We start from the raw sequence: 17824 nt of genomic DNA, 5'->3' as shown, positions 1-17824 counted from the left end.
TTGCTGTATGCATCTAAGATCGTATCTCTCACCACCCATTCTTTTAATCCTACTTGAGCGATACATCCAATATACAACTCTGTTTAAACAGGACTTATATCTTCTTACCTTTCTCTCTCAGAGTTAGGGAGGGGGCTTCTGCACTCACGGTCCCTCTTTCAGGCACGCACAAGACACCCATCCATAATTTAATTCCACCATGGCAACTACGTCCTATATCATGCGACCTATCATTCACACTAGTAGAAAAAATTGGGTACCCAGGAGTGCAATTCTGCAGCACTTTCTGTTCCTGCAGGACAAGTACAGGTGCGCAGAATTCTATAGCAACGCGCCAAAAAACTGGTTCTGCTGTCTCTTGTGCAGCGCATGGACCAAAGTTTAGAGTCAGCAAAATAATAAATTTTCATAACACTATTTACACGGCAGAAGCGTATGGCATCTTATTCGTTTCAAATCACACCATCAAACATAAACTTCCCAAGTCCATCGTGTACACAGATTCTCTAAGCGGTGTGCAGGCACTGTCGTCAGGATGGCCGTATTAAAACTATGTAATCAATCTTCTTTTAAAGGTTTTAATGACTGCCTCCGCTTCAAATTTATAAATAATTATATGCTGGGTACCACATCACTGTGAGATCCCTGGCAATGAGACCGCTGATCAAATGGCTGATGCTGCTGCTCTCATGACCACAGTTGACATAACAACAGTACCTTACCCCGACCTAAAGACACACGTCAGACGACAGCTTCGTAACACATGGCAACTACACTTGAGTAAACAAACCGACAATAAACTACAGGTAATAAAAACACAAATGGGACGCTACATAACTGACTCACACCACAAATACACTAAAGTCGCCCTGGCTTGGCTGCGGATAGGCCATAAACATGTAAAGCACTCCCACCGGCTCACTGGATATTCGCGACCCATGTGTAGCAGGTGTGGAAGGGGCCTATCTGTAGTGCACATACTAATCACATCCAAGGCACTTGACATAACACAACACAAACATTTCCCTGAATTATACAGACGACACATTCCACTGCACCCATCATACTTTTTAGCCGACAAACCAATGTGTTCTCGTCAACGTGTTTTTAAGTTTTTAGCAGAGGTAAAATTTCTGCAGCTCTTGTCATATCACGTGTAATTATCCTGGCCATATACACCAGGCATGTCCATTGTTTTTTGTTTTGCGTCACTTTTAGTTCTACTCACAGGTTGTAGTATTTACAGTCTCATTAACCATTAAATAACTCCTTCTTTGGCGCTCATTGCCCATACTCGGCCTTGCGCCATAAAAACCCAACCATCATCATCATCAGGTTGAATGAGTGGGGATTCCAAAATAAATTTGTGAGTTTGAGTAAACGGGCCAACTTTGCCAAGGTATGATCGTACCGACCAGCCCGGCTTGTATATGTCGTTGCTTGCACACACAGGGAGTGGGATGTGGCCCTTGGGACCGCGCAATAAGCCCTCTCAACACCCTTGGCCTTGATTGATTGAATGATTGATTTACTTAATTATTCATTGTAGTGTTTAACGTGCCGAAGCAGCGCAGGTGATTAGGCGCGCCGTAGTGCAGGGCTCTGGATCAATTTTGACCACCTGGGGATCTCTAACGTGCGCAGAAATCTCGTACACACGAGCGTTTTTCCTTTTTACCTCCATCGGTAAAGTGGCCGCCGCGGCCGTTAATCAAACCCGCTACATGGTGCTCAACAGCGCAACGCCTAAGCCACTGACCCACCGCGGCGGGTAGATTAGTTGATTGATTGATTGATTGATTGATTGATTGATTGATTGATTGATTGATTGATTGATTGATTGATTGATTGATTGATTGATTGATTCATTCATTCATTCATTCATTCATTGATTCATTCATTCATTCATTCATTCATTCATTCATTCATTCATTCATCGATAAGTTTAACAAGACGAAGCTACGCCTAAGAAATGAGGCACGCCGTAGTCGAGGACTTCGGATTAATTTTGACCACATGGAGATCTTGAACATGTGCCGAAATCTCCAAGTACGGACGTTTCTGCTTTTCGCCTCTCTCAGAAAAGCAGCCATCGCAGCCGAGAGTCAAACCAGCGTTTTTGGGCTCGGCAGCACAGAACAATAACCACTGAGCCACTGCGGTGGGTTCCTTGGCCTGGGCCCGGCCCCCAACAAAACCATAAACTTGCCTTAACACAGCTGACGAGGAAGTTGTCCCGTCATTCAACGGCATGCGTAACTCGCAGTAACCAATCAGAAAAAAACAGCCCAACGGTAACCCCGATTGACGTATGGGGTTATTAGTTCAATGGATCAATCAATCCGACCATAAAAAGATGTACCACATACTATTTAATCATGTAATTAATACAAAGGGCCTGCCTTGAGACATCTGGCGTCATTCCAAGACGTCTATTGCGTGTTTGCCACCTCAGAAGCACCCCGCCATTGTGTGTAGTATTGAAGCCAGATTTTGTACTACTATTGTTAAATAAGGTTTCCGCAAAACAAGTTAGCACCGTTTTACGACGCAAATTCCAAAATTACCATGAGAGGGGCCAAAAGGGGCAAGAACTTAGTTTTGCCTCTTAATTGTTCATAGTCTGTTTGTCAAGATTACTGTCGTGTGTCGTATGGTTGATGCATGTTCGCACAAAGAGAACATTTTTTCAGCTAAAAAACAGCAGAAGATGAAAGCAAATCTGAAATGTCGCCGCCCTCCAGTTTCACTCGACCCGTGTTTATGACGACGTTTATCGGGTTGCCTACACGATGAAAGATTTTTCAATAGAATATATTGTCGGGTGATAGATAATAACCCTGGTGAACATGGATATGAACGGCGCCGAAATTTTACATGCATTTGCAACAATAAAAAAACGCCTGATAAGTGGCTATTGTGAACAGTTGAGAACACTTATAAAGCACTTACTAGTATCCCAACCTCTCGCGCAGGCGCAAGACTGCCCTAAAGGCACTTACCGTGACATTCCCTTGGTAGACTCAACCAGCCCTTTTCCACCGCCAACCCCAGCAAAAAAAAAACCACGTCCAAAACAATTGGCAGCCCCCGCCCCACCAGGCAGAAGCCTGTGTGGGGGCAGTCCTGGATGGCGTTTTTGCAGCGCTCGGAGCCGGTGGGGATCGCGTTGATGCACTGCTGTAGTGCTCAAAGGGTGGGTGTTGGAAGCAATGAACAGAGGTCACCACTTTACAACAGGACCAAGTCCCTATTACCAGAAAGTGCAGCGACGCGACTCATTATAGATCCACATGGGTGAACCCGCGGGGCAGCGGAAGGCCTCCCCGAAAGCTCCCATCATTCGGAGAGGGACTTGACAACGGTCCCGCCGTGACGCGTATCCCGGAACCAATCTGTTGGGGGTGTTGTCGCACGACCTCACGCAGTACGCTATGAAGAACAGCTGCTCATCCTTGTAAGGGAACCCGTGGAAGGACTGGTGTCGCTTCGTGGGGCTCAACTTCAAGTAGGCGTCGTGCGCGGCCACGAGTCCAGCAATGTCGGGGAGCATCTCCGAGTCGATCGACTCCTGTAAGCGGGGTGCAGGAAGCGCTTATTTGAATGGTCCATAAAGGCAAAACGCCACCTTCCGCATTTCGAAAGAACTCTAGCTTTTTCTAACGCGGTTAGATCTACTGAAAGCAACAGAAGGCGTTTTCTAAGCACACACACAATAAAGCAGCTTTGAAGAACTGTCTGAACAGCAGTGACCAAATGCAGGCAGAGGAAGCGAGACGGCACACAACTGGTTTCCGAATGGCCCACAAAATGTCCGACGGACAGCCCGCAAGTCTCTGGCGCCTCAAAGAGCTGAGGTTGGAAAACCAAATTTCAGTTTAGCTCCTGAAAACATAGCAATTGAGTTGAGATTGGGATCTTGATGGGAATGGAAACCATTGTCGCCGGAGTTGACGGAACAGCGCATAACCAAAATCAGCGCAGATACCTGGAGGAACCTGATGAAACGTTGACATAGTGAGTTGCATCAGTGCCAGCAAACGTGCACCGCGTTTCGCGTTTTGCGGCATTGCGCGTGCAATTTTTTACGCTGGCGTGGACAATTCCGCGTGCGGTAGCTTCTGCCTAGGTCATAAAAGGGCGCGAGGCGCGCACGGAAGTCGGTGTAGCCTGACGACTTGTGTCATTGGGGAGACGAACGCCTCATGGCGGCAATTGCGAAGCGCTCTAGACAGCCGGCTGGCTCTGCAGGAGATGGTTAGGCTTACCACCCCGGCAGATATTTCATGGGCGCTTTCACTAGCCACAGGGATCATGTTTTATAGTAGTGTTTTAGCCCACATTATCAGCTCCTTTACCGCGCAAGCCACTTCGTGTATGCGTTGACCAGCATATTAGAGTGTGGTAACAAGTGGTGGCTCCAGCTCCCAGCGCTACGTCGCGGCCGAACCGTCGCAATGTTTCCGCAGCCGGCCGCGCCGTGCGACGCGTGCCGGTGGTTCCGTGGTGGCATCAGTGCGCCTGTGGCGTGCGCGAGGGTATTCGCGAGCACAAAATATTCAGGCAGTTCACGCGTTAGAGAAACGTACTGGGAATGATTGAGCAATCTGAGCACGCCAATTACAACAATTAGGCAAGAAGCAAAGTTATACACCCCTGTCACACGGCAGATGAAACAACATTTAGAGCAAATCTTATTCGCTCTAAATATCTTTAATTCGGCGCTACACGAAAATACGCATTGACATTTGAGGCGAAGTCATTTAGCGACTAGCTGAGGTCCCGGACCTCACTTAGTGGACAAATGAGTAGCCTCGAGAGCAGTGGCGCGTCACTATAGACTGGAAAATTTAGTAATAAACCAAAAAATAGTTTGTAAAAACTGTCAGTAAAGTCCAATTTTCTTCTTTGTGCTGCGGTTCAAATAAGGACAAACACGTACTAACAAAAAAGACAATCTCGCCCCACTCCGCGCGCTACCCTAATTCGGATTTTTAGCGGAACTGTCTCGGCTTGTGATCCCTACTGATGTCACCTAAACCGGTGGTTTTCTTATTTTTGATTTTTCAAAAATGTTCCTTTGGTACGTTTTTTTTAAATATTATGCGTGAAAACCATGCTTGATGCGCTTGAAATATAAATTTGCGGTTTTACGAGCTCGCCATTCAGCACCGCTGTTACAATCAAATGACATTTGTTTCACCGTGTAGACGCGCTCGGCCGAGCCGAATGTCATTAACAGCCAATGTCATTCACTTTGAACGACATTAGATTTGCGTGTGAAGTTATATCTTTGCTTGGCAATGCGGACGAGGTTAAGTGCTGAGTCATTTGAAGCAAAAAAGGAAAACCTTTACAAACCCTTCCGAAAGGACTTTGATAGAAGCGCGAGAGCTTTCTTACTTCCAAAGGGCGTCAAAAGTGCGCCAAAACCTTCGCTAAAAGTGGGTCTAACCTTGGCTTGCAATGCATCCACTCGACCGCGGAATCTTCCAAGATCCAAATACACAACCAAGAACGGACCCATGCGACAATTTTTCGCGCAATAAGTAAACGCATCTACGAACGATATGTATACGAAGAAGACTTTATTAGATAAAGGTATACAATTTTACTCCTTCATCATCTATGAGTGTACTGTCTTAACTAAAACCGCTCGTTTTATTCGCGATTTTCCTGTAACCGCTTTGACCCAATGGAAGCCCGGATTCACGCGCGGGCAGTGTGTCCAGATATGTTGTCAGTACTTTTCGGTCGACTAACCGGTCTTTGGGGAAATGCATTAGTTTTTTCACTGAGCCTCTTTTCCACCCATTTGACGCACTCGTACAACTGGTCTGTTGTTACATCCTGGAAGCAAGCACTGTTCGGGACACTGGCGGGCAACAAATACGCAACGTCTACAGTTTCATGGCAGACTCCCCTCTTAGTCTGAACGAAGAAGCTGATCACCTCCCTGAGCTGAACCTGATTGTTGTAATTGATTCATTTATTTATCATAATACCCACAGCGTCTTTTAAAGGCATTACAGTGGGGGGGGGGGGGGAAGAAAAAATAGAAATTTATAGAAAATACAGGCAGAACAGAAATATCACTTCAAACACAATGACAAGCCGAAACCCGGCATGTTCAACGAAGATACACTACAAAGGACACGAAAATACATCATTAGACATAATTGTCGCAACATTTTTGGGTAACTTATTACATTCACTAATAGTTTTGGGAAAAAAAGAATGCTTAAACATTTCGGTTCTACAACTTATTTCTTTTATTTTACAGGAGTGATCTGTCCTAAGTGAAACGTAGTCTGGAATCATTAAATAACAACTTTTGTCTATCCGTGTTTTGTTATGAAATATATTGTGAAAAAAGTTTAGTCTGACTACTCTCCTACGACGCTGAAGCGAATCCCAACCTAGTCTGCGCTTAGCTGTAGATACACTGAAATTCCTTGAGTAATGTTTGAGAACAAAGCGAGTAGCTTGAACTCTTTCTAGTTTCTGGATATCAGATTTGATACGTGGATCCCATACCGTACAAGCAAACTCGAGTACGGGGCGAACATTGGTCTTGTACAGCAACTCTTTAGTCTTCACTGGAAAACGTTTCGCGTTGCGCAAGCCCAAAACAAGACAAGCTTTCGCACACACCTAATTTACATGATGGCGCCAAGACAAGTCCGAGGTAAGATACACACCAAGATATATATGTTCAAACGTTTGGTTAAGACATGTACCATTAATGGTATAGGAATAAACATGAGGCGTTTTCTTTCTCGTGAAGCACATGTACACAGATGTCTGTAGGTTTATCTGAATTCCCCAATTTTTACACCAATCAAATAGTCTATTGAAATCATGTTGAAGCGCGGTGCAGTCGTCGAAGTGATTACTAATTCTATATAATATACAGTCGTCTGCAAACAATCGTATTGTAGAATAAATACCGTTACAAATATCAAAAATGAAAATAAACACTAATAGTGGGCCCAAAATAGAACCCTGCGGTACTCCCGAACTTACATCGACATCTTCAGACTGCTGACCATTTACGACAACACGCTGCTTCCGGCAATTCAGGTACTCTTGTATCCAACGAACAATTTCAGGGTTTATGTTATACCACGCCAATATTTCTAGGAGGAGTGAGTGAGGAACAACGTCAAACGCCTTTTTTTAAATCAAGAAAAATACAGTCCACAGGGAAACCTCGATCCAATGCACCAGCAATATCATGAGTTAATTCTGTTAGTTGCGAAACACAAGAAAATTCAGCTCTAAAACCATGCTGTTGCGGGCTAAGCAGCGAGAATGAATTTAAGTGGTTAATAATGCGAGTAAAAAGCACGTGCTCGAACACCTCACATACTACACTCGTCAAAGAAACAGGCCTATAATTGGGTACGAGGCTACGTGGTCCCAATTTGTGCAATGGCGCAACGTTTGCAAGTTTCCAGGCATGTGGTAGAACTCCTTCTTTCAGGGACCTCGAAAAAAGAATTCGAAAATATTTTGATAACACGGCTGCACATTACGATAGCAACGCTGTAGGTAATTCATCGGGCCCCATGACACTGGACGGTTTCAAACGTAAAAGCAGTTGCTCGATCCCGCGTATATCAAACTCAGTATCACCCATGGGTTCAGCACAAAAAAGCCAGATCCAAAGTTATCAGTACCAGGCCGCCGTTCAGTAAAAACGGAACTAAAGAACGCATTGAGGCATGTAGCTTTCTCGCGACTATCAGACACCAATGCACCATTACATTCCAGAGTAGGAATCGACGCGTGGTCCTTTCTATTTGATTAAATATATCGCCATAGTTCCTTCAGACAGTTCACAACACGCTCGTTAAAAGAAAAAAAGAACGACTTTTTGGCTTTCTTAACGGCTTCTTTAAACTCATTCGTCACAGCGTCCCATTTTACTTTATAACGCGAGTTAGGATTTCTTTTGAAAGCCGCATAAATATTCTTCTTTTTGTTACTGTTATGACGAACTGCTTTAGTGAACCATGGTCTATTCTTATTACGGCGCGATGTCAATACCCACGATGGTACGTACTGATCATGCAGTTCAAAAATGTTTCTTTTGAGTACTTCCCACAACTCTTGAACGCCACAACTTTTGGAAAGTGTTTCGGAAACGTCATAATACCTGTCACGGGAAAGAGAAATCTCAGCAGTATTAGCTTTCTGATAGTTATAAATGCGTCGGTTACCGGAGTCTGGCATTCGCGCGTACTCAAGTGACATCTCACAAAAACTGCTTTGTGATGGCTTATGCCGGGCAGCACCTGCGGCAAGCAATCTCCTGCCGAAATATTTGTCAAAAATAAATCTAGAATATTCTCGCCACTCGTTGGTTGGCACACCAGTTGAGAGAGCGAAAATGAGCTGCACATTTTAAACACCTCGATACCCAGTGCGGTTCGCCCTTCTTGCAAAGCAGCTATGTGGGACCAATTTACACCAGGTAAGTTAAAGCCGCCTCCTATAACCAAGTTATCAGCCTGAATAAGTTCAATTCCCTTTACGAAGTCTCGAACCATTTGATCGGAACTACCCGGCGGACGGTAGAAACAAGACACCGATAAACTCACACCATTTCTGAGGTTAATTTGGGCCTACAAAGCTTCACATATTCCCACGTTAACATCCAGTCGGCGACAGTTGATTTTGTTTTTTACAAGAATGAACGTGCCCCCTTCCATGGCCGTTACGGTCTTTCCGATAATAGACATAATTTGGAGGAAATGTTTCACTATCGTTAATATCAGCATCTAACCATGACTCTGTACCAAGTTCTACTGACGGATTTGTCACGTTAATAAGGCTGGCAAGCTCATCTACTTTGTTTTTAACGCTTCGGCAATTGACGACCAAAAATGACAGGTTGCATTTTTTTGGTTTCTCTTGTCAGGTAGCCCGCTGTACTTCGCCGCTTGGTTCATCATAAATATACTTAGTTTTGTTTATATAAAGTGCGTCGTACCTAAGATTTACTTTATCAATTTCCTTCCGTAATTTCTAAACATATTCCCAAAGCTGCTGTCTTTTCATTCTAATGGGTTCCGAGAAGTCTTCCGAGATGCTAATGGGACTGCCTTTCAATGTTTTGGCGTTGGTTAGAACGCATTCCTTGACTTTGTACGTCGCACACTTAACAATTATAGGGCGGCAGTTACCCGGCCAAAATTTACCCAGGTGGTGTGCGCGTTCAATCGTCAACAGATAAGACTGACTTTCAGTGATCTAGTGTACGTTGCTCTCGCTGACTCGTAGGTTTCACGCTCCTCAGTGTCTTCTACACCGTAGAAAACCAGGTTGCATTGTCTACTTCGGTTTTCTAAATCGTCTAGTTTGCTCTCCAGAATCTGGAGTTTGGTGTGTTACAATTAAATTGTTTTAGTGTACTCTTCTACACCATTCCGCAGCTCTTGAAGTTTGCAAATTTGTTCCTCTAGGTTAATTAGGCGTTTGTTTACGGCCTCCATAGCAACATTGTTTTCTACCTGATATGACTCGATATCCGACAGTTTTGTTTTGATTTCATTCGTGCCTTAAATCAATTTTTCCACAGCAGCCTCCATCGGTCCAGGGTTAAGTTCAGTATCACCGCACACAAACAGCAACGAGAGATAAAATGATGCACGACGTAACAACCCAAAGCGATGTTTTCTGCACCGCACATGTCTGCGGGAGCATGAATGACAACAGGCATTTGAAAACAGCAAACGGGGTGGAACCGCCAGTGTAAATAGCACTGTCTTACTAGAAGCAGAACAATGACTGACCTACGTAATGATCGACACATGCGTGAGCGACGCTGCCATTGCGCCGGTTCCACGCCCCGATGGTATTGTGATGAGGTGCTCTGTAGACGCCGTCGTTTGCAGCACAAGGTTGGCTGACTGGTAGAGGGCAATATCCGAGTTCAGCTAGGTCGCAGAACCCACCGGCGACATCGGACGCAGTCTTCTAGAATTGCCGGCAAAAAGTAGAGTTGCCGACGGCCGATGACCACTTGCATATCCCGCGCAGTGGCTTGTCAGATGCGCAGAGATACGAAGCACCGCTGTTGAATACTTGCGTAATGATCAACACATGCGTGAGCGACGCTGCCATTGCGTCGGTTCCACACCCCGATGGTCTTGTGATGCGGTGCTCCTTATGTACACTGTAGACGCCGTCGTTTGCAGCCGAAGGTTCGCTGGCTGGTAGCGGGAAATATCCGAGTTCAACTAGGTTGCAGAAACCACCGCCAACATCGGACGCAGTCTTCTCGAATTGCCGGCGGAAAGTAGAGTTGCCAACGGCCGATGGCCACTTGCATATCCCGCGCAGTGGCTTGTCAGATGCGCAGAGATACGAGGCACCGCTGTTGAATACCTGCGTAATGATCAACACATGCGTGAGCGACGCTGCCATGGCGCCGGTTCCACGCCCCGTCAAATGGTCATCAAATGGCAAGTTGGTCATCAAATGGCTTCTCATCCCAAACAAAGACTTTCCAGAGGAGGGACTCAATCTAGTATTTGGTGCCGCCCACAACAATTGGTAACTTTTGACTTCTAAGCAGGTGGTCAATGATTCCAAGCGCCTTGTTTTGGAAGTCGGCAGCCGTATAGTTTAGAAGATGATAAAGAAATCGAGGAGATAGTAAGGGGCCGCTTGTCTTTCGCCTTGTGTAACGTGATGTCTAGTGACTTGTACACCTGCATTGAATCTGCACTGATTATTTCTCCATTAAACCTTGAAGCTATTTTTATTGCCAACTTCGACTTCCCAGTTCAGCTGCACCCAGATTTACAACGAGAGGGGAGGTTTCGACAGAAATTCCGCAGGCGCTGCCATCTTAACAAAAGCGGCTCACAAGGAGGGTTCCACCTAAATTGAAGACTCCTCAACGAGGAAAGCAACGGAAGATCATCGGTGTAAGATTAAGGGACAAGAAGAGAGTGGAGTGGATCATGGAACAAACGCATGTTAATGGCATATTAGAAGGAAGCAATTGAAAAGAAGAAATTGACGGGGTCAGGGCATGTGATGTGAACGCAAGATATCCATTGGTCATTAGGGTAACAGAGTTGATCCCTAGAAAAGGCAAGCGGGGCCGAGGGCGACAGAAAGTTAGATGGGTTGATGAAACCAAGAAGTTTGCAGGGATAAATTGGTCGCAGTTAGCACAGGACTGGGGTAATTCGAGATTTATGGGAGAGGCCTTTGCCCTGCAGTGGGCGTAGACAGGCTGGTGATTTGTGTTTTCACAGGACGCCATCGTCTTGTCAAAAGCTTTTTCTTTTAAAAAACGCAAAAGGAAGAAATGATAACGACTACAGGACCGATACGCGTATTGGACACTAATGCGTCGTAATGAAATGAAAAGTGCGTTCCGAAATTGGACACTGGATATGCAGCTTTCAGTTAAACTACGGGGAGTGCTTAGACGTACTATCACGCCCAATGTGACTTGCAACAGGCGAGCGGCCGCCGCAGCTGCTCCCCGGGAGGCGGTGGCGCTTTGCAGCGCAGCACTTGAGAAGTGGGTAGTGGGGGTCCGCTCTTCCGATAATCATCAGCAACCCCCGAATCAGCAACCCCCAGCCTTTCGCGCTCGTAATGGGATGCGCATGACACTTCCCGATGTAGTTCAGCTTGGCGCAGCCTTGCGACTCCACAATTGTGACGCGTGATTGTTTTCGTTGATATTACTGCGAAATGAACGGTAGCTTGGATATTGTAATTGAACGTATTTTTTAAAAAGCTTTGTTGCTGATCATCTTAAAAATTAAAATTAAAAATTAACGACGGCACTTTTAGCGATCCATTCAAGTTGCCGCACACCGCGGTCAGTTAACGATTTGTTGACACTTTTTGTGGTGTGCACAGGGGCCAGGTCTTGCTGGAAGACGTAATCGCCGTCAGGGAATGGGCCGTCTAGGGCATAAGGGATCATTTTATCTTCCAGGATTACGGAATACTTCTCTGCAGTTAGGGAGCCTTCAAATCGGCGTGGTGCGCCAAGTCCATCTCTGGACATGACGGCCCACACGTTTACGGTGGTCCGTCCGCTTGAGGCCCCTTCTTGTATGTATTCCGGCTCTTAGCGAGTCTTCACAGGACTCCAGATGCGACATTTCTGGTCCCATCTTGTGGTAAACGTCGATTCGTCCGAGAAAACCACCTGCTTTCAGTCGTCAACGCTCCAGGTGCTGTGCTCAGACGAAAAACTGAGGCGTCCTGCTTTGTTGTCGTCGGATAGAAGAGGCGACACGGCGACACGGCTCCTTAGTCCGGCTTCTGCCAACCTTCTTTTCACAGTAGTAAGTGAAGCTGAAACACCTGCAAGTTGAGCATGCTGCTCCGCAGTGCCAAACAGATTAGCATAAGCCGCGGCACACAAAACTTCGTCTTCAATGGCGCTGGTAACGCGAGGGCGACGATCATGAGGGGCGTTACAAATTCTCCCTTCGTTTCTATAAGCCTGTATAATGCGGTTCACTGTGTGCGTTGATCGGCCAGTTAATGCAGCTATTTCTCGCTCCGTATAAGATCTCAAGCATAATTGCACAATGCGCACACGTTCACTATAAGGCACTCTTGACATGGTGCGGCCTGACCCGCCGCGGTGGCTCAGTGGCTAAGGCGTTGCGCTGCTGAGCACGAGGTCGCGGGTTCGATTCCCGGCCGCGGCGGCCGCTTTTCTGATGGAGGCGAAAAGCAAAAACGCCCGTGTGTACGAGATTTCGGCGCACGATAAAGATCCCCAGGTGGTCAAATTAATCCGGAGCCCTCCACTACGGCGCGCCTCATCGCCTGCGTTGCGTCGGCGCGTTAAACCCCACAATCAATCAATCAACATGGGGCGGCCTGCTGTAAAAAGAACAATGCAGCCGAAAAGGGCATTGAAAGGGGAGTATAAAAACTGGCATCAGTGCTTTGTGCTCTCCTCTCGTTTGTCAGCCTGAAAGTGACGCTGTGACCAATAGAAAGCAGTAGGCGATAACGGTTCCCTGAAAGATAGCGTCACGCATATTTTCTTTTATTCTTACCTTATTGTTTGTTACGGCACTTATAGGTTTTCATTGTGGTAAGGCAAGCATAGCGGCGTAGTGGCCATCAGTGACGTAGCTGAAAGTATAATAGTGCATTTCGTACCATGAGGCATTGTCATTATTAGAGGCAGAAGCAGTAAGTAAAAAAATGCGGTCAGCCAGAGTTTCAGTTATCTTTGTGTGGAAGATTGAACGTTATCGATATTTCGTGACGCCCTGTTATTGCCAAACTGGAAGGCTTGCGCAAATGCGCATAAGAGCATTACAGCCAATGATAAAACTTATAGCTGGCGATGAGGTAAGCCACCCCGAAAACTTCTGAGGTAACAACTTATACCAGCCGCAAAGGAAAGAAGCCAGCAATGGTACGCACGGGGGATGCCGATGGGTATCGGAACAGCTGACCCCTCTCCCTATTCTTCTCGAAAGCTTCGCTGCAAGGTGCCACCGCCTCCCGGGGAGCAGCTGCGGCGGCCGCTCGCCTGTTGCGAGTCAAATTGGGCGCGATAGTACTCGTAATTTTTGTCCTCATGATGAGCATGCAGAGCTAATAAATCCAAACCCTCTCCCGGAAGACGCCGTTACATGTTTCGGTTGTGAATCATCGCGAGACTGTGCTGATATTCCGAAAGAGTTCCTCGAAAACAGTCGCTGAAGAGCTAATGGTGCCGATGATGATGGGTTCCCCTTGGATCAGTGTAATGCGAAATGCCGTCCCGTCAGCGCAAACAAATTACAGCTTTTTCACGCTACGGTTCTTCTCTTCCGTCCTACTGTCATTCAGATTAACATTCCGAAGGCCCTTTAATACCCCTTCAGTGTTTTTTCTTAGTGAAGGCGTCGCCATGCTAATCTCCACAGTGAAGAGTTCATAATTTCACCGGCTGTTAGAAGCCCGCGCTTCGAAAGCTGGGAATTCGCCTTACTTGAACCCAAATGAATGCATTTGCACCGCCTTACGATGTGTTTCATTCTTTTGGTGTGTTTTAGGAGCATAGATATGCCTTCCCTTGCAAAACTTTAAGCAGGCATATCCGGCTGCAACACCCAACGCATTTTGCATTGTCGTACTGTGAAATAATTGATGAAGTGTGCCTCGTCCGTGCTGCCATCAGCTGTTTTCTTATTGAGTAAACAACAGTGATAGAGTAAAAAAACAATACTCACATCACGCACACCAGTAACGCAAAAGTTATCCACGGGCGTTGTCATAATGACCAACATGCGAGTGCCAGACTTTGCGGTTGCTGGCAAGCTGCATCGAGGCCACCTCGAGTTATGACGATACATGGCGTCAGGGCATGTGTACTCTCCTGCGATATTGACAGGTACTTCTTGTCCGCAAAGGACAATCGGAAAGACATTCACGCGATAATTCTGCCAGTACAGTGGATGGTATTTCTGCTCCGGGAGAATCAATTGCATGTAAAGAAATCCGCCGAATTTCAGAGAATTGTCGAATAATGCGCAGTATTCTTATGCCGCTGGTCTAGAGTGTGTGCGCTTTACAGTAAAATTTCTCGGTTTTTTTATATTCTGCCCGACCAAATCTCCATTTACGCTGTTATAACGATTAACAGGTAATACTTCCGCGTAATCTGCATTTTTGTGAATTTGAAGGGCCTTTTTAAACTTCGTCCAACCTGCATTTATGCTATTGTGACGATTACAGGTGTTAGTTCTGCCAAATGTGCATTTTCTGAAAATGTAGGGCGTTAAGCGTGCCGCCATTCTCGATATTTCTTTCCTATTTTTCTTATTTTTCAAAATTCTGTCCAAGCAAGCAATTACATCCGATTATTCTAATATGATCATTACAGGCGTCACTAGCACCAAATCATATGTTTACGGAAATGCAGGGCGTCACACGCTACTGGATGTGGGGTACTAGGCTAATAATGCTACAGAGTAAAAGCACAACGCGCCAGCGCTGCTTACGTCGGAAATGCCGTGCATTCGTCGCATGCACTGCAGCCGCGAATTGTATCCTTCCATGGAGTGGGCGGTCCACCAGTTGCCGTACTGGCATTCCGCATTGTAATAGATGGAACCCCTGTCGAACGCGTGCATGACCTCGTGGCCCAAAATGGCGCCCAAGCCTCCATAGTTGAGTGCGTCCGGAGCCGTCGTCGAGAAGAGGGGGTCCAGGAGAATGGGCGCCGGCATCCGTACGCTGTTTCGGTGCACCGAGTAGTAAGCGTTCGTTTCTCTCACCGGGAACCTGCGCCACCATCGAGGAGCATCGTCCACACACGCAGTTGAGCTCGCATAAAAAGAGTCACTAGGCTGTTCGGCACCCATTGAACAATGTGGACCCTACCCCCTGGTGATAGGAGGCGCTGGCTGCAGGGCCCGCACTTGCACAAAAATGCACATTTCTTAATAACAGCACAGTCAACGACCCTAAAGTTCTGCACTTAAAATATCGAATTGAACCAGCCGCGTAATGCATTGCATTTGTTACAGAATGAATAATTGGGTGAATTAACTCAATTTATTATAACAGCGTAAATGGGGGCGTACTTGATCAAAAGAAATTCCGAGAAAAAAACCAAGAATGCACAAAAGAAAACTTTTAAACTATCGCAATGAAAATACGCAGGTCATATACTCCTCCCAAATATTGTACAAATATAACAAAGCTGCTGAAAGCAAAGATTAACAACAGAAAAAAAATGGTTAAAATGATCAACGGTGCATTATGCTTTGCATTTACGCGCATCTGCAAGTACAGTTTCTGGATGCGACCATGCTGCTGCGCCCTGGGTGTAAAGGCTCTGCTTCTGCGCATCCTACGCGGCGCCACCGGCTACCAGCGACTGCTTAAAAAGGACCAAGGCGACGTTCCACGTTTTCTTGGCAGCAGTGGCAGCGCACCGTACACAGCCTGACGCATATCTGTGATGCTTTGCAGGTTGGTGAACAGCATTTTTTTGTTCCTTTAGCAAAACTGTCTTGGGTTCTGCCTGCTGCCGCTGCTGCCGATTCCTTGTTGTATTGCGTGTGCTTGTGATAGTTTTCACTGAGAAGCCATTTCACAGAAAAAAGCAGATTTGCGTGAAGAACTCCGCCTTGAAATTAAAGCTGCACGAGAGGCAGTAGAGCGAGACTTACGCGCAGAAATTAGGGCTATTCGAACTGAAGTCTCTCAGCTAAACTCTCTCCGAACTGAACTTCAAACTGAGCTCTCTGAGCATACTCGGAGCATGGAATTCATGAACGGCGTCTTTGAAGAAATGCGGAAAAACTACGACACTGCCACAATGGAAAATGCCGCTCTGAAAAATGAAAACAGAGTTACAGGCCGAATTACAGGTCACCCAAAAACGCCTCACTGACGCCGAGTCCCGCCTACTTCTTTCGGAGCAATACTCGCGAAACAAAAACATAGAAATCAAGGGAATTGAGGAAAGGCCGGATGAAAAGGTAACTGACATTGTTTGTAAGCTGGGCACACTCACCGGAGTACCCGTCACTGCCGAGGACATAGAAGCATGCCATCGTGTTCCGTCAAATTCTAAGCCCTACAACATAGTTGTGCAGTTCAGTAGACGGCAAAAAAGAGATGCGTTGCTTGAAAAGAGGAGGAAACTGCGACTAAGCAGTACAGACTTTGGAAATACATCTACTTCACCAGTCTTCGTTAATGATCACCTTTGTCCCGTTCTCCGGCGCCTTTTGGGCTTGGTCGTTTCCAAGAAAAAAGATGCTGGTTGGAAGTACGTCTGGAGTAGAGGTGGAAAGATCTATGTCAAGCGGTGCGACGATTCAGGAACAATTGTGATAAAGAACGAGAACGATATTAGCAAGATCTAGTAGACCTCGCGGATTGCCTGCGTCGCCCACAAAGTACACCGCTCGGTGAAAAAATGGATTACCGCCAGTGCTCGAAAGCAAAAAACAGTCCCAGAATTAGGAAATTTTCTATTGAATGCCAAATGCTGACACTGAAGTTTAGAAACAGCGAAAATTACCCGAACAATCGTTGGCCGATTAGCACAACTGATAGTGATGGTAGTCGCTCCGTTCAATTGCCTGGTTTAGAAATACGTGATAATACGAATGCGTGCTTGCCGGCAGCACAGCTTCGTCAATTATGGGTGGCTATCAATGACTGTGTCAATCAAAATATCTTTACTTCAACGAGCTATCCAACACGCGTTCGAAAACTGGAATATATTTCCTTCTCTTTTTGTTCTCGTCATCATGGCTTCTTTGTATGGTAATTATCTGGATGCATCAGAACTGAGTAGATACGCCCCCACCCACTCTGAGGCAAGGTTAAACTGCATTCATTTTAATCTGCAGTCTGGAAGAAATAAATGCGACAGTCTAGAATGTTTTTTTCGTGAAGCAGGGGTAATATTCGATGTAATAATGCTTTCTGGGACGTGGTTCAGTTGTGAACATGATGTGTTTCGCATGCCTGGATACCGATCCTATTTTATGAATCGCACTGACCGCCGTGGAGGCGGCGTTTCTGCCCTCACTTCGGACAATCTCAACTGCGAACTGCAACCAGAATTCAGTATTGTCACGCCTGATTACGAAACACTGGTCCTAAAGTCTAGTTCAACCATATTTTGTGTTTGCTACCGTCGACCCTCTGGAGATGCTATCCAGTTTTTTTTTCATTTCTAGATTTCATTCTTGAGTTCGTAAATAAGAACAAATACCAAGTTAATTCTGGGCGGGGACCTCATTTAACTGGCTGGCTGATAACAGCGTAAAAATAAATCTGGAAGTACTGTTAAACACCCACC

General features: G+C 46.0%; 1 protein-coding gene across 1 annotated transcript; it reads right to left on the bottom strand.

The window, feature by feature from the left end:
* Positions 1-2827: 2827 nt before the first annotated feature.
* On the bottom strand, positions 2828-15272 carry LOC144168182 (neprilysin-1-like). The gene is made up of 2 exons (XM_077697217.1): positions 15000-15272; positions 2828-3571 (listed from the first exon to the last, which is right to left on the bottom strand). The coding sequence occupies exons 1-2, from the start codon at positions 15225-15227 to the stop codon at positions 3254-3256; spliced, it is 546 nt and encodes a 181-aa protein (XP_077553343.1). The 5' UTR covers positions 15228-15272; the 3' UTR covers positions 2828-3253.
* Positions 15273-17824: the final 2552 nt, after the last annotated feature.

This window comes from Haemaphysalis longicornis, unplaced genomic scaffold (genome assembly GCF_048455015.1).
Source record: "Haemaphysalis longicornis isolate Haplotype H1 unplaced genomic scaffold, Haemaphysalis longicornis Haplotype H1 scaffold_2, whole genome shotgun sequence".
Taxonomy (NCBI): Eukaryota; Metazoa; Arthropoda; class Arachnida; order Ixodida; family Ixodidae; genus Haemaphysalis; species Haemaphysalis longicornis.
This window is presented reverse-complemented; position numbering and strand designations above follow the sequence as displayed.